At 39.1% G+C, this 22988-nt stretch overlaps 1 protein-coding gene across 1 annotated transcript; it reads left to right on the top strand.

Annotated features, from left to right (window-relative positions):
* The first annotated feature begins 983 nt into the window (after positions 1–983).
* Positions 984–22988, top strand: LOC139937779 (large ribosomal subunit protein mL45-like). The gene is made up of 7 exons (XM_071933085.1): positions 984–1212; positions 7645–7882; positions 9504–9568; positions 10791–10942; positions 11258–11306; positions 18655–18804; positions 20578–22988. Exons 1-7 carry the CDS (start codon positions 1156–1158, stop codon positions 20809–20811), a joined length of 945 nt encoding a protein of 314 aa, XP_071789186.1. The 5' UTR covers positions 984–1155; the 3' UTR covers positions 20812–22988.

Here is a 22988-nt window from a genome sequence, read left to right on the forward strand (position 1 = left end):
TTGTGATGTAAGAAAATTGAATAAAATAACCGTTCGATGAATGCTGGTCACCCTACAGCCTATTTTTTATCTACTCGCCCATCAATGACCTAATCAAAAGTTATATCATATTATAATCTGATAAAACTACATTCGGGTAGGGCTATAATGATAACCATTACACATTTGTTTATGTAAAGTTACTGTTAGATTTTTTGATTGGCTGGCTTCTGTGTGTCGGCGCGCAAGACTATCACGCGGAATGTGCAATTCAGCTATGTAACAACGCATAATGTATTTCTAAGCGCGCGCGCGTAATATAATTATTTCTAAGCGCGAGCGCGTAATATATTTCTAAGCGCGCGCAAACACACAACCCACGCGCAACACAAAGTTTTTGGAAAAAATATTTCAAACCACGAATTTTCAACTGTTAAAGGAACATGTTGCCTTGGATCGGTCGAGTTGGTCTTTGAAATGCGTTTGTAACCGTTTTTTTATAAAATGCATATGGGTAGAAAGATGTTGTAAAAGTAGAATACAATGATCCACACAAACATGCCTCGAAGTTGCACGGTTTACCTTTTACCTCGTCGACTAACACGGTCGGCCATTTATGGGAGTCAAATTATTTTGACTCCCATAAATGGCCGACCGTGTTAGTTCGCACAGTAAAAGGAAAACCACGCAATTTCGAGGCAAACTTGTGTGGATCATTGTATTCTACTTTTCAAACATCTTTCCAACCATATGCAATTTGTAAAAAACGGTTACAAACGCTTTTTATAGACCAACTCGTCCGATGCAAGGCAACGTGTTCCTTTAAAGTTTTTATCACACATGGCAATTCGACCCTGCTGTGTAAAGGCCGAGTTATAGTCGGTCGCGCGATAGTCGGGCGTCGGAAATCTTGACGCGCGATCATAAAAAGACACGGTTTTTAGGCCTCAGTCTTAGGATTGCATGCAAGATTTCCGTCGCGCGACCATCGCGCGACCGACTTTAAACCGGCCTCTTAAAAGAACTCGTCAAGCTAGGACGAAGTTTGATCACAAGAGGTCGCTGTTTGTAGCGGCTATTTGGCAGAATCGATCGGTTTATGCACACAGCATGGAGGCGGTAGATGCTCAGTAAGCGTGGTCATAATTCTACGTAATTTATAGGTCTGCAAAAACAATGAACTCCTTATGTTATCGTGGTCGTTTGTGCATAAAATACGCAGCAACATGTGAGGTAATAATTGCATATATATACTCATTTTATTATAACAAGTTTAACTAACCAAGCATGAAATGAAATAGTTGCGATAACGTATGTCATACGTTATCGACCCTCATATGTTTTCGGTCCCCAACTTTGATTCCCGTTTACCGCGTAATTGTGCAAGCTGCACCGGTGACAGAAGCTATACAGTTTACTCACGGTCTGTATTTTTATCAGGCTTAATCATGCTGAGAATAAAGTTTCCTGTCGTTGGTTATGCTCAAACATTTATAAAATGGTTGATTTTTGGTACTAATCACTAGTGCATTATTTATGCCAACATTCAAATGAGTCAAAGAAACATCATCCAACCTCGAAAGTTCAAAACAAAATTACTATCTGCTAGATTGAGTTTCATTTTGCTTTAGTCACTAGATGGATCACGTGAGGTGGTTACTATTTGGGATTCTATGGTGTGCAAATGTGGGGAAAATATTAAAATATTTTAAGTGAAAATTACAACAATTTTTTGTTGTTGATTCACTGCATACTGTAATAAATTCCGATAAGCGTAATAAATATTAAGTCTACATTAAAGAGAAAATATCATAGATTGGTTTCTTATCTCCTGAAACCAAACATTACTGGTCTGAAATGGGGGAAAACAGATTGTTATGAAGTGTGAGTGCATCAAGGGGGGTGGGGTGTTTTACTTTCATGCCTTATGATATCTCTGGATTTTAATATAGTAGCCATTATTTTACACGCCATACTAGCTTCTGAATATTCAATAAAATACCAACCAATGAAAGGTGTGAAAACACATGACGTTGCTCCAATGTCGTGCATGCATAAGCACTGTTAATGGCAGACTGTCTCTCGCAATGTAAAACCAAAACTTTAAAAATTTCAACACACCATGAAGTGAAATGGTTATTGTTAAAAAATTGGATAGATGATTTGAAAAAAAATTTTTAGTTTTTGATTGTGAACAATTTTTCTGTTATCCTACTGAAAACACATGACACCAGGATAACACTCCTCCCGATGGCCGCACAGGCCGGAGGTTACGAAGCTCCCGCAGTGCAGGGCGGAATGGTTAATAAAAATGTACAATTTCGACAGCTAGTCAGCAGATTTGCTCCATTTTTACCACTTTTGAAAATCATGACACATATTCTAGGAACACGAACTTGATCCTCAATGTCTAATGAATCCTACCATATCACTCAAAACACCATTGAGGAAATAATTTGAAGAAAAAGGACAAAAGCTTACCAGATCCCCGAGCGAAAGAGTAAAAAAATTCCCAGAGGGGGGCGGAGCTTCGACTGTGTGTGAGCCTGTTCCGTCCCAACTTGATAATCGTCCCAACTATAGTTGGGACTGGTCCCAACTGAAGTGTTTAAGTTGGGGCGTCCCAACTAACTGTACTTGGGATTTCACATAGAGCTCAACAGTACATGCGTGGATTACTGTACTGTCGGTCCAAACTGTGTAGACTTGATTTCAAGTCTGAGACTGCGGTTATTTCTCTGCATCAGCAGACTGCCGTCCCAAACTGTTCCAATGGGTACAGTGTAGTCTGTGGGATAGGCCCGGGTTGTTAATATTTTAGCTGAGTGGTAAGGATGGTCTCCTCATAGAAGATGGGACAGTTGTTACTCTAGTTGGGACCCCCAGTCCCAACTGTAGTAATGACTGTCCCAACTGTAGTGGGGATTGACCAAATTTAATTTTTTAATATTTTATTTGGTAGGGATGGTCTCAACTATAGTTGGAACAGTCATTGGTACAGTTAGGACAGTCACTACTCTAGTTGGGACCCCCAGTCCCAACTGTAGAAATAACTTGACTTCGCTTTTATTCAAGTTGTCTTGGCCCCTAGGCATGTTTATTTGTTTGATGCCCACAAGTTCATCTCTATTTGTACAAGTAGGCTCAAACTGTAACACTGTAATTTTCAACATAAAACTATACTAAGAATTTCTTGAAAATAATTAATTTACCCACTCAAACCCTTCTACTACGCACCGCCACGCTCGCTCCAGCCACAAAAGTACCGTCCCTTAAACTACACTGCTAAACAATTACGGACTTGATTTCAAGACTAGCTCACATCACGAGGCTGTGCACACACGCCAAACACCACCACACAGCATGCAGCAGAAAACAACCCTGGTACCCTGCAACGCGCTGGTACCCTGCATTACTGTCCCAACTACAGTTGGGACGCCCCAACTTTAACACTCAAGTTGGGACCCCAACGATTATCAAGTTGGGGCGTAACAAGCCTATTATCTATACTATTAAAAGCTTAACTCACGCCATCTTGGATTGAAATAAGAAGGTCCAGTGGCATGGCATCCTTGTGGAAATCAACACGGTTGTGTGTGTGTAATTCAACACGTTTGTGTGGTTTCAGACGTTGGGTTGCAAGTCTACAAAACCCCGACCCAAACTCCCACTTACGAGTCATCTGATTGGAGGAAGTTTGGGCGGCGACCGTGTGTCAACCACTGGTCGATGTTGTTACCAGACTTCCCAGAAATCTTTCTGACAGGTGACTCATTGGACAGTGTTCCGCAGATGGCTCTCCGGTTTGGTTCACTCATTGCCCCTTGCCCGCCCACTCGCCATTCGATCCGCTCTTTTTGGTCAGGTTACTTTTGTGTTGTACTAAGCATGGTTCTCCGGATCGGTCCATTCATTGCCGCGCAGGGTCGAAGAGGCTGGGTGCCAGGACAAAACCGAAACAAATTTGCATTTGAATGAAGTAAGTCACAGTGCTGTATAAAGCATGGTGAAGGAGGTCGCCGTGGGATCACTTTAGGTTGTACTTCCAATAAATCTAAAAAGAGGCCGACGCTCTTACCCCACGTGAATTGTATGCACTCAGTACAATACAATAAGTGTGTATAGCAGTACGTTACATTTTAGTCGACTAGGTAATTACCATTACGTTCGGCTTAGCGGGGAAATACTTGTGCAGTTGAGTTAATTACTACAATAACAATAACAGAGTGGATTGAATTAAAACTATGCTCAAAAGTCGGGGACAAAATAATCCACATTTATGCGGATAATAAGTTTACTTTGATCTTCATCAATGACTTTAACTGGTCACATTTGGTTTGAGTTTTTCCTGTTTTCAAGGCAAACAAGAGAGAAAGAATGGTTTCCCGGTGAAGCCATGGAAGAAAAATCTGCAGTGACTGCAAGTGTTCTGTGAGACTCTTTGTATGACTCTAAAGCCAGCAGTTGTCTTCATTTTATTCACAATATTTTTATGACATTCTAAATATTACCATGGTAGGCCTATTAAATTTGGGAAGAAAAAAAATCAAAAAACAATAAAAAGTGTGAATAATTATTGGCTTTTGAATTTTCCCCTTAATATTTAATAATAAATATAAAGCGTAAAAATAAAAATGGATAATTTAATCACCAAGCCGTAAATTTTAATATTTATAATAATATTGATACGAGGGTTAAAAAAAATCTCAACCAATCTTAGAAAATAATATAAGGCACTGGCTTGTTTAAGCATGCCTCTGTATTTTTTTGCCAGAATGCTCAGCAGAATGTTCAGTCACATGACTTGATCATCTTAAATTTTGAATTAAAATAGTGTTTGATGAAACTTTTTCGGTGGGCAATTTTTTTCATATGGCCTCAACATTATGACATATTTTTGTACCTTGTAGCAATGCCTAAAATACCAAACTTTTTGCATTTACAAGTGCAAGTAACCAGTGGAGCCTTACGTGTTTCTAAGTTTTGGTCAAGGGAGAAGAGACTCTTTGCTTGGCAAATAAAACCAAAATTTGTGTATCTAGGGACTGTTTACATCGCGCACAGAGAGGTAAAAGATTTGCCATGATTTAAGGGACACCTTGAAAACAGTACCTCCTACGATACTTGGAGCGTTATAGTTTCTAGAAGTAGGCCTTCTTAACTACTTCTAGAAGCTTAGTAAAGGCTCCCCTGTGAGCGGGGGTCGGAGCCTTTTAGTTTCTAGTAGTAGAAAAGCAAGTAGCATAGGCTTGCGCCTAGTATTACACGTACGGGCAATTCCGAGCAAACATGGACATGACACCGAAAATTTAAATTTGTGTCACAACTTTCTTTCCACTTAAAAGTTATAGCTAACATATGAAAGGAAGTAGACATTAACTATTTTTTACATTCTGTACAATTTTGTACAAATTCAGCTCATGTTTGCACAAGCTGTGAGCAGACCCTAAAAAGTGGGCACATTAAGGTGGTTTCTTCAAAGTTAAATATTTTTTTCCCACAAGGATTCTTCCAGCAAAACTTTGATAATTGTGATTAGTAGCAGGTACAACTTTTTAAAATCCAGAATGAATTTTAATTTGTGTTTCTCATTTGAGCAATATGTGAGTGTACTTGTGGGAGCTTCAACAGGGTGTAATGCGACTGACAGAGAGAGGAAGTTATTTCATATGCAAGAAAAATACGCTGACTACCTTCATGGCATTTCAAAATATGCTTCTACCCTTATTGCCGAGTCTGAAATGAGTGAAGAAATCAACACACTAGTTAGTATATTTTAATAAAGAGTCATCAAAAAGCGTAATCTGACTAACCGGTAATGCGATTGACCATGCAATGTAATTCATGTATTCATGAATTGAGAGATATGGGGCTCTGCAGATGCCACTCATGCCCTACACACAATGCATATTTCAAGAGAAGTCTTTCACCATTACCTTCTGTAGATCCTGTAAGTTATTTGTAAATCTGTGACTTTTTTTTTTTTCTGTGCTGAAAGTGTATAATCGCTTTAAATGCACAACTCTGAAAACAAAGTTGGTCAGTAAAATGGGAAATAATAATATTTCTGAAAAATGTTAATTTGCTTCTCTATTATACACCAGCCTTGTTTCTATGATTTTAAGAGAAAAGGCGAAATGGTAAAAGACTTCTCTTGAAATATTATTCCATGAAATGCTTTACTTTTTGAGAAAACATTAAAACAATTATCAATTCTCGACATCGAGAATTACGGATTATAGTAAACACATGTCATGACACGGCGAAACGTGCGGAAACAAGGGTGGGTTTTCCTGTTATTTTCTCCCGACTCCGATGACCAATTGAGCCTAAATTTTCACAGGTTTGTTATTTTATATATAAGTTGTAATACACGAAGTGTGGGCCTTTGGACAATACTGTTTACCGAAAGTGTCCAATGGCTTATATTATTATATACACAAACCACACCTTTATGTTGAAAAAAAAGGTAAGAAATTGTGGGGAGCAACAGTGTAAGGGGCGTGTTTGTACATGGAGGGGGTGAGTTTGCAGGGGCAACTTTTCAGGGGAGCGAGATGACTGGTAATCCGTGTGACAAGGCCTTAAATATTGCACGCAAGGCCCTTAGAGTATACATCTAAACAAAAAGCTATTGAAGTTGTGAGTTCTGAGACCCAATTATGTAGCACCTTGAGGGTTTACAAGGTGCTATGGCACATTCAGCAGCCACTGCCAACAACACTGGGTTGTATTGTTCGTCGATATATCGAAAATACTCGAAAATATTTTTTCTGAAATTTTGGGTACTGCGTCTTGTCCGCTGAGCGTCCCGCAGGAAATTATGGTAACGCCTGGGGTATAAGGTGGGCTACTTATAAAGGAAAGAGTTGACCCATACAGGTAGCCGTGTGCAAGCAAATCATAAGATCAGACCCAGTATTAAAGACATACAATAAAAATAGTAATAGCAGCACTGGAATGCACTCGAAATGTTAGAAAAAGCTTTAGCTTTTGTCATTTTATATGAAGCTTTTTCCTGTGTCGAGTGAGAATCATTGAAAGCCACACTTGAAAACACTGTTGAATTGTCACGTGCATGATAGAAAGGGAGGGATCAAATAAAAAGGCAAAACTACAAGAAGCACAGAACTATAGTGTGTGTTAGAGGGGGGGGGGTAGGATGGATTAGAGAGAGGGTATTAGAAAGTGCCTAGGCACTGTTCTTCCACAAATTGTACAATGTTCATGTGCAGGTTAATTCATAACAGTATGTACACTCATCTTTATCACAGGCCTTTCAAAACTCTTATTTTACAGCACTAAGTTAGGACACAACGTCTTTTTAAAAAAGATGTATTATGTTAGTTACAATCTGGTTTATCGATGACCTTCTACTTTGTCTGAAGCGATTATGGTCAGGTGTCCTGCTTTTAAGGACATGAGTGTCAAAACTTGGAATTCCATAAACCGAACCCACACTCAGACAACATCAAAACCTGAGTTCAGTGCACTACACCTTTGGCTCACGATACTCCAACCCCACAGTAGGCTTCTTACATGCTTAATGATAAGATTTGCTTTTTTAAATTGTTTCATAAGTACCTGGTTCAGTTGTTGTAAGACCTACACTGTGTACATATGTCTAAAAGTACATATTACTATTTTTGTTTTTCTTAACTGCAGATACCAACGTTGTCATGCAAAAAGGCACCATGGATTGTTCCAGTCAGACACAAAACCAGAGTAAATCCACCAAAAGCAACCAAGAAAGGGCGTTTGTTACTGAAGGATCAAAAAAGACTTAAATTGAAAGAGGAATACAAGAAAGATCCTCAGAAGATGTTAATTGAAACATTGAAGAAATCTGGAATCAAGCCTGGCCGTTCCTACACGGAACGTCAAGTGACAATTACTTGTACAGGTACCTCTGAGCACATTTAATATCTCACACATGACTGTATTATAATGCTGTGTCAAATGTAAAGCAGCTCAAAAATCACCGTACTTGTTCTGTTCTAAGTTTACTTACCCAACGCTAAAATCACTGGAGGTCAAGTGTCAAATTCAAGCCATGAGTAGTAGTTACTTCAATTGGAAACAAGACAATTCCTGAAGAAACTGTTGAGGGCAATGGGATCAAACTGAGATACAGTATGCACATTTCAATAATTGTAGAGATTCGTCAAACATAGGGGCCATTGGTAACTATTCATTCCTGGAATGATAATGAATGAGATTGAGTAAATCCCCATTCTGAGTAAAGTTCTGAAGTGGGGGTCCTTAAGTTTCTTTACTTATATTATAACAGTTTTCCAATGAATGATGATAATTAATGCATGCTGAATCTTCGGTATCCGTCTTTTTTGCATGACATCAGTCAAACAGCTGTTCCTTTTTTGTTTCCAACGGCGCATCCAGCAATGTATTGGGCGGGGGGGGGGGGGGGGGGGGGGGGGGGGGCTCAAAGAATTCTTAAGCTTTTGGCATTGAAGATGCGTTTTAACACAGCTATTGACGCAGCTTCTGTCAGACTCTCTCAAGCGCAGTGCAGCGACTGCGATGGCTATATCCCTGTCTTTCCTTTTGGATCTAGGAATGGAGAGCTAGTCAAGTCTGAAGACAAGAGGAGCGGAGTCGATGACTGTGTACCTTTTAACCAATTCTGATCTCTATCAATCTTATAATTTTTTTAAAGGGTCTATGTCATTTTTCCTTACACAAAACACAATGTCCACAGATTTACATGTACATTAACCTTACACAGTTTAAAGATAATGATAGTAGAAAGCTTCCCTTGAAGTTTTACTTACTGAGGTGCTGTAGTTTTTGAGAAATAAGTAAACCAAATTATTTTCGTCTCGGTTTTAGCATGTAAAAAACATATTTATTTATTTTTTTTTTTTTAATGCAAGTCACCCAAAACAAGGCCACTCTAGGTTACTTTTAGCCAGTTATGCTGTTTATGGTATATCATGACTACATGGTTAATGGGTTTTAACATGCTAGTATAATAATCATTTCTCAAAAACTACAGAACCTTAGTTATTAATATTGAAGGGAAGCTTTCCATCATTATCTTCAAACCCTGTAAGTTTAATGCAAATCTGTGGACATTTGATTACTTATTTAAATAATCTATACAATTAAATGCAAAATTGAGACACATTACGTCTGCTCAGAACTATAAGGTCATGAATGGGAATTTCATTATTGAAATGACCAAAAAGGTCAATAAATGAAAGAAGAATACAAATTGAAGGATAAAAACCCCATCAAAATCAACAAAGGAATGTGGTTCATGTCCTTCAATAAATAATGTTTTCATCAGAAAATGAATGATGTCTTTTTGCCAAATATGTACTTTGACAACTACTTTTGATCAATAAAGCAGGTTTACCAAGAGCTTAAAAATTGACCAAAGTAATCTTATGAACCTGGTACAAATTGCACAAAAGAGCAGACGATTTGTACTTTTCACTGAAAACAATGTTTTTTTAAATATACTGATCATTGATCTGCTTCATTGTTTCTTACTGAACTAGGTGACATCTTTGAGCCATACATTCCACCTGAGGGGGATGGTAAAGCAATGTCTCTAACATCAGAGGTGAGTTCAATAACAAAACCTGATTTGGTAACAGCTGCCAGTTGTTTTGTTTTCCTCTCATGGCCGGCCACACAAGAATTTCCCCTGGCGCAATGTATGGGGAAATTTTCATTAGACATGTCTTATGCCTCTTGATAGTTTAAAGCATTTGTTTAAATCACTGCCAGCTTCGCAATTTCTGCCCTAGAATGTTAGTTTTCCTTCATAGGTTTGGTTCCAGAATAATGATGAGGATCTTAGATGATAAACTCAAAGAGATATTCAAATTTGGGTTGAAATAAATGCCTGGTACAATGTACATAATGGGCGTCAATCTGTCTTGAAAGATGGGGAGGGGACATTGCTAGTCAAAGCATTTATTACAGCATGGGGTCTTGGCCCCACTCGGAAGTTGGATTTTTTTGCATAAGGCCTTTTTCAGGCAGTTTGTTGCACCTTTTTTGCGGAATGATACTGATTATTTTATCTGAAAAACAACACAGTTCAACTTTCTATCCATATTATTTCTGCATATTTAATGCTCAGACAACGTTTCAAAGTTAGTTTTTATATAGCGCTTTTCATGCCCAAAGGGCGTCCCAAAGCGCTTCACATTATTGCCCATGGTCACTAGGCCTTAAATCATTCATTAAACCATCTCAGCTCCCTGGGAGTATATATAGCCTTGTGCAATAAATGCGCTACTCGGCTAAATCGATCACAAGAACCATCTCTGCCCACGTTTACCCCTGGGTGGAGAGACGCTTATGATCAAGTGTCTTGCTTAAGTACACAAGTGTTACGACCGGGATTCGAACCCACACTCTGCTGAACAGAAACACCAGAGCTGGAGTTCGGTGCTCTTATATCGGGTTGGTCACGACACCCAAGATAGTGTAGCATAGACCGATTGTGCTGCATGCGTCACGTGACCTACATGTATAGTGGGTATTAGATGTAAACAAACATGGCGTACTGCATATAAATGTGCGTTAAAAAGACAGGATTACTGTTGCAATTTTTGGCAAAAAAAAGCCTAAATTATCAAAATCACTGAAAAATATTACGGAGTGTGTAACATGAGACCTCACCGGTGGCTGAACAATGCCAATATGGGTAAACACAGTTCCACCAAATAGGAAATTCCACGAGAATGTTCACATGATGTCATGTGTTTGTGCACGGTTACATTGCCCTCATTGTAATGTCTTTACTAACGTTTACATGTCTTCTCAATCTAAAGGGAGCAAAGCAGCAATTAGAGAGGGTGAAAAATATTGGTGTGACTCAACTAAACCAGCGTAAGATTCGCAAGTTTGAGCCAGAATTTACCACGGCAGAGTTTGCATGGAAGGCTCAAAATATCTTAATTGATGCTCAAAATGCTTTGCAAAAGTAAGTATTGTTGTCATTTTTTATGTTTCCTTTTTGTTATGCTGTAGATTCAATCATTTTTGACATAAACACTCTTGCTGCAAAGATTTGTAAAATGTACTAAGACTAATTGTGTTCTTCTCTTTTAGAATAAGCTCAGTGCAACATTAGAGATGGGATTTAATTCTGGAACAAGAATTCTGATTGATATTTGAATTTTACATTATCTTGTCAAACATTTTTCTAAAACCTCAAAAGTATTTGTATGTTGTGTAAACAATCAAGTTGTGTTTTGCTATTATTTTCTTTCTTTTTCTTTCTCTCTTAAAAATGCAGTTTTGACAAGAATATCCTTCACAGTCTGGTTACAGAGAAATCTTTCCCAGTGAGTATTTCATTTATAAAAAGAATCTAATACACAAATCTAAATCTATGTAGTCCCAATAGGGACATGGCAAAAAGTAGTAATCACAATTTTAAATAGTTAAAATAATTATCTTGTGTGTATGGTACATTAGCTTGCTTCATTGACCCACTTTATGAAATCAAACAACAACCACAAATTTAATGTTGAGTGTACTAACTAACACCAAGAAAGAAACAAACCTGTCATTTGTTTTTACTCTTTCTTACCCACAACTTGTCACTCTATTTTTTCAATACAGCACTATCAAAACATTTGCAAGTTATAATTGAGAAAGGTTACCAAAGAGTCCAGCAGTCTTAAAATTATGGTACATGTGTTTTGTCAGCGATCTCAAACCAGAGGTTTAGTTATGAAAACAATATCAGGCAGCTGTAGAGAGGCTAACAGACACCCAAAACCAAAGGGTCTCACAAATACTAACTTGTGGCGTGTCATGGCAGAGCGGTTAAGAGCACCGGATTCAAGCTCTGGTGTTTGATCAGCAGAGTGTGGGTTCGAATCCCGGCCGTGATACTTGCTACATAAAATTGGGGAGGTAGTGCTTTCTGCACTGTCGGCCAGGATTCGGATAGAAGATACCCAAGCCTACATCCAGATGGACTGTAAAAGGGGTAACCCTGTTACAGCCCTCGGAGTAGGTGGCAACGGCCTCCGAAAAAAAAGGAATTTTAGCCCACACTTTGAAGTGGCCTTCAGGCCTTGTGTGCCTGGCGACGTTCATAAAAAAAAACTTTTAAAAAACCACTGTGGATAGTGTGGACTGCTAGTGATGTGGGTGAAGCAGTGTTCCTTTGCAAGTTGTTGAAACTCTCCAAGGAATTGTTGGCCATTGTGGGTTACGACTACCTCTGGAATTCCTTAATGAGCAATGAAATTGATGACTGCGGTAGATGTTGTTTTGTGGAGATAGTGAATCTCGATCCATCTTGAGTGATAGGCAACAATTACCAAGTACCGCTTGCCATACATTTCAGCAAGCAGGCGATGCATTGCCATGCTCTTTGAGGCGAGGGTGTTGTTATTAGGGGTTCTGCTCTGTGCAGGTTGTCTCTGCAGAATTCACATAGCTGTGTGTACTGAGCGATATCAGTTCCAATTCCAGGCCACCAAATGGCTTGACATGCACAAAGTCGGCTTTTGGGTACACTGTGGTGACCTTCATGAAGTTTTGCGAGCATCTCTTGTCGCATGTTCTGTTGAATGATGATGCGGTCACCATAGGTGAGCATGTCGTTGACTTGGCTTATTTTGTCTTGTTCTTCCTAATATCTCTTGACATCGGGTTCAACATCTTTGACATACTTTGGCCATCCATTCTTAAGATAGTATGCCACGAGTACCAGTTGGCTGTCTTGTTCAGTCTGTCTCTTCGACGAGCTTGTCATCTGATATTGGCCACTGTTTGGTGGTTTAACCTGGTGTGTAGACGGCGGTACTAAGCTTGGGCGATATCTCGATATAATCAAATATCGCGATACCATTTCTTAAACGATTACCTTATCGTCTTGATTTTTTGTTAAGCGAATTATCGGCAAATCGTGGTTTTGATGAAGTATCACGATGTCTTCCCTAATTGAGACGTCTTGCAACCACAACGGCTGTTTAAAAAAAAATATAAAGTCCCAGAACCAACCGAAAGATTCCCCAATTGAAAAAAAAATAACATCAAAGACTTTAGGCGCCTAGGCGGCCTCCCACAGACACTTCAGAAGTAACACAATGTATCAACTACCTCCCCTGTGTGGAAGCCTTGTGCGCCGCATCACCGCCGAACTGCAGACCACAGTGGGATCATATTACACAAACCACAACCCATCCACAACCGTTTTATGAATGAGAGGTCACCCCATGTGCATTATGGATGCTTATTGGTTAGCTAGAATGAAATGGGCAGGATATACACACATGTAAGAACAGTCATGCACAGTAAACACTTTAAAAGACACTTTATGTGTGTAACTCATAGAGCTACAACACCATGGGTAGACAATACACCTCACAGATACATACCTCGATTTGTTTAGAATGTTGTAGCATAAAAATTAGGCATGGGTAAATGTCAGAAGTTAAGACTTCAAAAATAAATCGCGATTTAATAGAATATCACGATACTTTTTTGATAAAAGCAATATCGCCCAAGCTTAGGCGATACAGTGATACCTCATTAGGCACATCAGTAGACGTTGGCAACGAAGTGATGCATCACACAGGTCCTTTGAATTGATCAAGGAAACCAGTGGTTTGTGGTCAGTTTGTAGTATGACATGTAGTCCTCTGATGATGTACACATAAAATCTCTCGCATGACCATATGCTGGCCAAAAGCTCTTTCTCAATTTGTGCGTACTTCCTTTCAGCAGGACTCAAGGTTCGCCAGCAGTAGGCCACTGGCTTCCAACTGTCATCGCTCTGTTGTTGCAATCCTCCAATACCATAGCTACTTGCATCTGCACTAACCATGGTTGGTTTCTTCAGGTCATAGTATGCAAGCGTTGGTGATTTGGTCAGGAGTGTCTTGAGATGTCTGAATGCATTTTTCTGTTGAACTCCCCATATGCAATGAACATTATCTTTCAGCAGATCCGTAATTGGGGCAGCAACTGATTATGCATGTGGGATAAATCGTGACAACCAATTTGTCATCCCTATGAGTCTCTTTACTTCCTCCTTTGAAGTACGTGGTGGCATTTGCACAGTTGCAGCAATCTTAGATGGATCCGCATGGGTCCCATCTTTATCAAACTGAAATCCAAGGAAGTTGACATGTTGTTGTGTGATCTTTAATTTTTCCTTGTTGAGGTGCAAACTAGCATCCTGGAGCATTTTAAGCACGGATTTCAGTTGTTCATTATGCTCTGTTTGTGTGCCACCAGTGATGAGAATGTCATCCATGTAAACAACCACTCCTTCAAGATCTACGAGTAGGTCACTCAATATGCGCTGATATATTTCTGGCGCTGATGTGATGCCAAAGGGTAGGCGTGTAAAACAGAAACTCCCTAATGGAGTGATGAATGTGGTGAATTACTGACTTTCACTGTCCAGTGGTACTTGCCAAAATCTATGTTTGGCGTCAAGAATTAAGAAAACTTGCACTCCTCCGATTTTCCCCAAAATCTCCTCAAGTGTAGGGATTGTGTGAAGGGCTCTCTTACCACAGCTTTGTTCAACTGACGAAGATCAACACAGACTCTGATTTTATTGTTCTTCTTGGACACTATCACAATTGGTGCACACCAATCTGTTGGCTCTGTGATTCGGTTGATGATGCCCTGTTGTTCCATTTTCCCCATTTCCTCTTTCAACTGTGGGAGCATTGGCAATGGACTACGTTATGGAGCTGTTACACAGTAGGGTGTGGCTGTGTCTGTCAGCTTGATATGAACTGGTGAGCCCTGCAGACATCTAGTACCTTTTATTAAGCCGTCTGGCTTTATCATTGTATATACCGGTACTCGCTGCAGTAAACCAAGGGTTTCACAGGCTTCTTTGCTGAGAACTGGCTTTCCTTTATCCAAAATCTTGAAAATCAGTGAATATGTTTTGTTCTTCATTTCACACAACTTTTTCTGGCCTTTGGGCATGACTTTGCCACCAAAGTAGCCTTGTAGGCCTGTTGTCGTTGGTTGCAGAGTTGAGTCACGTAGCTTGAGTGAGTCATACAAATCAGTGGGCATGTCTTGTCACTGGTATCTCGATTGCAGCGGAAACATGATTTCCCATTCTGTTGCTGTTTGTCGTTTGACTGTGTGTGTGGTCTTGTAAACTGCTCGGCTTTCCTGTGTAGTGCATGAACTGAAGCTGTGTCCATGCTGCCCTTTAATTCATGTAAGTCTTTCACAGCTGTTTCAAGGGTTTTAGCCAAGTCGATGGCTCCTTGGAAGCTCAGGCCATCTTTGGTGAGAAGATGAATTCTGGGTGTTCTCACTACGGATACCTCACACTAATCTGTCACGCAAAGCTTCATCTAAAAACACCAAATTTGCAGGTACTGGCCACATTTTGTAGGGTCATGGCATATTGTGCAATATTCTCTGAACTCTGTTGGTCTCTCTTGTAGAATCTGAATCTCTCTGAGATGGTTAGGCGTCTGGGGCCATAGTGTGCAATCAAAATCTCACACAGTTTAAAGTAGGATTGTTCACTGAGTGGAGTAGGCTCTGACAAACTTTTTGCGGTTATGTAAACATTGTGGCCTACAACACTTAACAGAACTGCTGTCTGTTTCCCTTGTTCAATATCATTGGCTCGAAAGTAAATGTCCAATCGTTCAATGTAATTGAATGTCTTCTACCTCATCATAACAATCAAGGCAACCGATCAGCGGCGCGTGGAAGTGCGCCCCCACTTGAGCGGCAGGTTGTGTCATTGTGGAACGAAAGAAACAATGAAGAAAACGTGTCCCCAAATGGCGTTTTATCTTAATATTATGTCCAAAATCTCGGCAGGTATCTTGGAAAAACCACCGCTGCTACCATGTTGTAATAATTGGTTGGACTTACTCAGTTTGATGACACAAATGACTGGACAAAGACACACCTTGAAGTTAACTGAACAACGCCATGTTGGGACATCCATTGTCGTTAACGTAACAGGTCAAGGGTCACTTTGACGTATGGATACTCGTGCATGTTCAACAGTAGAATTAAACACTGTAGCTAAAATGCCTGTTAATCCAGTCACATAGGGAGGCAAAGACACCATATAAAATACTCTCTTTTTGGAAAACAACAATAATTTACAACAATTTTTTTATCTGTATACACAAAGCACAGCTTAAGATAACAAAAACAAATTTGATACAAAAAGAGGTTAATCTTTACAACAAGAGCATGGCAAAAACAAACACCAGAAACTAGACAAGCTAATAAATATATATACATAAATAGTTAGTTAAAAAGTATAGATATAAAGTAATAATAAAAAATAAAAAATGAGTTCATGTTAAAAAGAATATGGATAGATAACATCATCATCATTCCCTGATTCTATTATGGGGGCTGTAGAGCCGCCCAACCAATGTGATCGTATGCGGATTGCCACAGCTGCCGTGCCGTCGACTCGAAGTCTGCTTTCAGCTGACACACCCAGGTGTTTTGAGGTTAGCCTCTTGGTCTGTTCTAGTCTGGCTGGGGTGGGATCCTCCCCGAGTGTCATTGCTCAGCTTGAGGTCCACATGGGCAGGTGTATCCTCTGGGAGCCGTCTGACATTGCTAAAGAGGGAATGACGTCTCCGGGAGATAGTCGACTGAAGTCCTCAATGCTGGTGGTCTCCGAGATTGTTGGATTAGTGATGAAATTGGACCATTGGACGCCAAGAAATAACAACACAAGCAAGCAACGAAAAATTAAAACAATCTCCTTTTCCTACATCAATAAATGGATCAAGACATATGAATAAATCAATCAAAGAATTAATAAATAAATAAATAAACAAATAAATTAATAAACGAGAGGAAAGGAAAATAAATTATTCTAAAAACAAACAAAAAACAAAAATAATAGGTCTGTTGGGATTGAAGGTCATGATAATAGGCAGATATCTTGCATCATTATGGTCAAGTTTTCTCCAAATACTACACTCACATTGGATTCACACAAAATAAAGTGTCTGAAAAGAATCCTTTCAGTGAGAACTGCCCAGGTATTCCCTCATCTGACTAAGCCGATGCAAGACAGCATCTGAAAGACCTGAAGATGAAGGTATCATCAAAGGGGAGCCACTTTGCTTCTGTTCTTGTACAGAAAGAGAATGGCAATCTTCATTTGTGCATCAACTACAGAAACCTAGAGAGACATACTGTTTGGGATCAATGCTCACATCAGATTGAAAATATGTTGCATGTCATGAGTGGAGCTTAGATTTGAAATCAGGCTACTATTCCGTTGCTATTGGTGAGAAAGACAAACACAACACAGCTTTCTGGTGTCCTCTTGGGTTCTATGAATTTAATCACATGTCAGGTTCAACCAATGCCACCACCAACATTCAGTCAGATAGGAGAAAAATGCATGACTTATCTAAACCAACTTTAGATACTAAGATAATAAAGATATATTCGAATCTATCACCAATTCTCTCCGTAGATGCATGGAGGTAGATGTGATAATTGAACAAACTACAAACATTATGTTTCAGTGTTCTCCACACATGTAAATTGGGAGGGCAGGCCGCCCTCCTTAAAGTTAGGCTGCCCTGCCAAAGAATTGGCCGCCCTCCTAAAATTATTGGCCACCCTGCCCAACAAATGACAAACAGGCTAATTTTAGACTGCATTTTGTACAAACGAGTACCTGACAAGCCATCATCTACTCTAAAACTAAAGCATCGGAAATGCGGTCGTAAACAAACGTTAAAACACGATGTACACACCGTCACATGGTTTATATACCTGTGATCCACCACACCACGCACAGCACGCACAAACGTTCTGTCAATGGAAATACCCACTGCATGCATAGTGCATAAACACTCTGCACCAACATAGAACGCACGTTCACGAATGAGAAAGAATTGCCACATAGTGTTTGCCGCACGCCTGTAGAATGGTACAATGTACAGTCTTGAAGCACGTTCAACTTTACATGTAAAACTTTCGCCGATTGAGGGCGCGCACAATGCAGGGCAAAGCTGACCGAAGTGTTTAACAAATTTTGAACATTATTTTTAAGAAAAGGTTTTGACTCAAGCATTTGTTGCTTTCATGCCCATATTGAAGGGCGCCATTTTAATTATGTAAAAAAAAAGTCTGTGGAGAGCACTGTGTTTCATTTAGTCTCTTAGTTTTCCAAAATTGATAGTTTGTGTAAAACATTGATAGTTCTCGCTTCCCGTCTTTAGCTTTCAAGAACCGCCCTCAATCATTTGGTATTTGTTAGTTTGTCCAGTCTTTTATCTTAAGAAGATGGGATTTGTCTTGGTTTCCATTTTGTTGGTTGTTCGTCATAATTTGTCTTTGTTTTTGGATTTTGACTTTATTGATTCCGCCATTTTAGTTTTATTCTTGGTTTTTCATTGTTTAATAACACATTTCCTGATTATTGTTAAGTTTTTGTATTTTGATTTAGACTTCTTAAATATCTTATGACATACTCTGACTAGGAGCCAAATGACTGATAATCAAAACCACAATCCCCCAAATATTTTCCCTTTCTGGCTCACTTTCATTTACCAGAGTGTCTATTTTAACGGTTTGTGGATGCTCATTTCAGCATTAAAATATAGCTACAGTGTACAGCTGTATGTGACTTTATTTAATTGTGATGGAATCATCATTTAATTGTATTGAACTCCCTGTTTATTATAGGAAATGGTGAAGGGTTTCCGCTACAAGACAATAAGATGGAAATTTCTTGAATCCATTGAAAAGCCAAGAGTGGTTCACATTCGTTGTACAGATATGATTGACAAAGGCAACCTATACGGTCAAGTCACAGTTAGAATGCATACTAAACAGGTAAACCCATACAAATTCAACTACATGTAAACTGCTCACAAAAAGTTAGGAAACTTTTTTTCAATCAAAGTATATTTGTATAATTTATTACTCAGTTTGTATTAAGTTATATATCAATGAAAAGCTGAGGTGTTCCTCTTTAAAATGATACCACATTTGCAATGATGACACGTTGCTGAAATCGGCTACATGAATGACAATAAGGCAAAGTCACAAATCAAATGTGCCAAAATTACCGTTATCTGTACTAAACAGTCAATAGGTAATGATCAATAATCAAACCGGTCAAGCTTCAGAACCATGAATGGTTTACACAAAGATTTGCACCAGTGAGAACACCACACCCACACAATCACCTGGATCTCTTGAAAAACGCCTTGCTTGGGTAGTTGCAAGACTCGTTACTGAACTTCTTGTCTCAATATAAATTGGATTAAGATCAGTAAGCTGCCTTGCTTGCTTGAATTACAGTGTCAAACAACGATCATACAGCGACACAAAATTGCTAATTTTGGCATAATTTGATTCGTGGCTCTGTCTCTGTCTTACTCATGTGGCCAAGTTCAGCAACATGTCATCATTGCAAATGTGGTATCATTTTAAAGAGGAACACTTCAGCTTTGCATTGATCCTAATACAAAGAGAGTAACAAATAATAAAAATATACATGATTGAAAAATAATAGATGTTAAATTTGCATGATTGAAAAAGTTTCCTAACTTATTGTGAGCAGTTTAGATCTAAAAGAACTTGTCTATTTCCTTGTTTATAACTTCCAGGTCATGACTGCAACAGTGTCAATTTAACTACTTCAAATAAGGGAATAAAAGGGTAGCGACGTGTTCTTACATGGCCGGTTAAAATTCCAGGGTCACGGCTGTGTGATAAAGGCCGAGCCGAAGTCGACGGCCTTAATCGCACCGCCACAACCCTGCAAGGTTTTAAACGGCAGTTTAAGAACGAGTCATTACTCTTTTATTCCCATTCACAAATGCCGTTTTGGTTAAAAGTTATAGTAAAGTAAGAAACTCTGTCAAACTTATCCGTTTTGCGACGTCCTTGTATGAGCTCTGTACGTATGTGTGTTGCATTTGTTTGACTGAGACAGTTTTCGGATGCTTCGTGCACGTTAGTTTTGGTGCCAGACGTTTCTCGTTTTCCTTTCATACACAGCGCGGCCAACTCGGGGCTCGCAGCGCCCGTAACAAGAAACATCTTGCACCAAGACTGTGCGTAGTTTGCGGACACAATCGCGGGTGGCATGGTTGGCTTAATTGTGTGTAAAGCGCTCGCCTCTCACCAAGGTGACCCCAGTTCGATTCCTGGCCAGGGCCATGTGAGTTGTGCGTTGGTTCTCTGCTGTGCCACGAGGGTTTTCCAGACCATCCGGTTTTCCTCCCTCGGTGAAAATCAAATACTTTCGATCTTTGGCTTTGCTCCGTGGTCATAATGGGTTGATGTGGCTGGCAGCCAATGGCGCCCTTGCATGCCTGCTTCTCGAACACGTTATAGCTGCGTCCTTCACAATTCATCTCTTAGGTGTGAGTAAGGATGATTAGCCCCCCAAATTATTATTATTATTATTATTATTATTTTTTTTTTTTATAACCTGTTATAAACAGAGCTCCAACTGGTCATTATCAACCGTTTAAAAACCTCCATGTGACTCGCTCTCCACCAATAGGAATAGCGCAACTGTCTGAGGTATTTATAAATAGCCAATTAACAAAGACTGAGTAACCTAGGTTTTTTTTTTTTCTTCTTTTTCTGCAGATACTTGCCATTTATGATCGCTTTGGACGTCTGATGCTAGGCAGTGAAGATATTCCTAAAGATGTATTAGAGTACATTGTTTTTGAGAAGCATTTATCAGGATTATATGGATCATGGCGTGTTCATGGCAAAATCATACCACAATGGGCACGATCATATGAACCCATTGTCAAAACTATGATTGTTCCTCACAAAGAACACTTACAAGACAATAAAGATGCAATACACAGTTGACATAACTCATCAGAGCTACCTTGAACTTGTCAACAAATTTTCACGAAATGATGTAATCACATTGCTTGAGAATACTATCAATATTTGTTGTACAAGGGATTGTGTACAGTTACTAATCATACCATACTTAATGTGCAGTTGTATATTAGGTAACTTTTGTTTTTACCTATCCAAAAGAAATAGAAAAGGTGAAGATGTATTGAGCGGATGCATATTATTTTGCTTTTTATTAGTATGAGATATATATAGACAATTACACTCGGAACATTAAATTTTGTCCTCTACTGACAAAAATGGATCTCTTAATAATGATAAGGTATCCTTAAATTAGTGAATAAATGAACACCTCATTTTGATAATGCTCAATCTTTTAATTTCCTTTCATTCTTCTCAGATACAATTGGACATTATCTCTTTAGTGTTACTAATAAACAAGGTCATGTTTTGACGTCAAAAGCTCACTTTGGTATAAAGTTTTGAAAAGCAAACAACATGATTATGGTATAGCCTCCTTTTTATGTTCCTATGCTATGCTCATTTACAAAACACAAAATTAATTGTTCATATTGGACTCTAAAAATAAAGGACATCAAGACAAAGTCTCCAGTTTGGCATTTATTAGCTGTGTTTCCTATTATTTCCTTTATCTGCGCAACTTTACACAGCAGAAATCATACCACCCCTTCCTTTACCAAAAGCAATTTAAGCCAATCTAATAATGAAGGGGTATGGCAAAACAAGTTCAGGCAGGCTGTAGCTAGACCCCATGGCACCACAAAATGTATTTTCAACTAAAAAGTTTCTTCGCATAAATGAGAAGTGCAGTATGTTTATATGTAGCATTTGAGTGGGTGATTTGTTTGGCTGAGTAATCATTGCATATGCAAATGTTAACCATTGCACGAGTAGGGGCTTACTGGTAAGTCTGGCGGGAATTATGTTTCTTCAAATTTGCATAAAATTTATGTGGTGTAATGGACAGTTTTGTGGGTTGTACTATGTCAATCCACAAACTATTGCACGTTCAAGGGAGCTGCTGGGGCACAACAAATAGCCAAGGTACAAAAAGAAAAATGGTTACCAGAATAAGGTTGGTTTTTTTTCAACAGATCCATGAAATGTGGCCTTTTTACTAGATGTTTTCAGTTAAAATAGTAAAAACTCGTTCAAAACTAAGGGCCATGTTCAAATCTCACGATGACTGTTATTTTGTCAGCACATAGCTGTTCTCCTTCCTTTTGATAATTGTTACTGTTATGTAAAATCCGGAGGCCCCACATGCAACGAGGCGCCTGCAGCAGCAAAGAGTGTGATATGTTGGCGTTTTTATTGGTGTTTCATCAATATTACGAATTATTTGTGCGTGGGCAGGGCTGACAATAGAGGACTTTGTAAACGTGGTTTTTACTTTTTACTGTTTTTCAAACATTTTCGGGCTTCAATTTAAGACAGCAGAGCGATCTACCCGCACACCTACTGGGGTCAAGCAACTGGCACCCAATCCATGCATATGCCCATTTAATGTTTTCCTTACTTGAATTCCTTATCATGGACAACTTTTGCCAACAGAGGTCGTTGCGAGGCAAAGTTCATTGAATTATTTCTCGATGTGCGTTGTTGACTGATCGTTGATTCATGAAGATTTTGTGGCAAACGGAGTTCAAATTATGTTTAAACCAACCTAACAACGAAGTCATTTAAGTTGTTGATGGAAAAGGGATCAATTAAGGTATTATTATTAAGAGATAAAATCCTCCAAAAACGTAATTTTAAGGGCTTCACTTTTTTTTAAGGTTTTTTTTTTTTCCCCACTCAATTTTGTGTGTGTGTAAATACATGCGGGCTAGGTGAAAAAAAACTGCGCGCGATCGAGAATTTTGGTTGAATCGTCCGGCGGGCGTTTGAAAAAAAGTTAAGGGAATTCACCTCCAGTGATGAACAAATTTCAGTCTTTTTCATTTTTTCAGAATGTCATCCCTGCTATTAACCGTAGACTGAAACTTCGGGCTACCTCCATGGTTCCAGACCTACATTGTATACTCATGGAGGTAGAAATCATTGGCCCACAGGTGCTGGACCCAATTTCTACCTAACTGTCTTTTTTGCTACACCACAGAATGTGAGATATAAGTGCTAAAAAGTGGGAGTGACATGAACATTTTAATTCCACTAAAAAG

The sequence above is a fragment of the Asterias amurensis genome, chromosome 5 (genome assembly GCF_032118995.1).
Source record: "Asterias amurensis chromosome 5, ASM3211899v1".
In the NCBI taxonomy this organism is placed as follows: domain Eukaryota; kingdom Metazoa; phylum Echinodermata; class Asteroidea; order Forcipulatida; family Asteriidae; genus Asterias; species Asterias amurensis.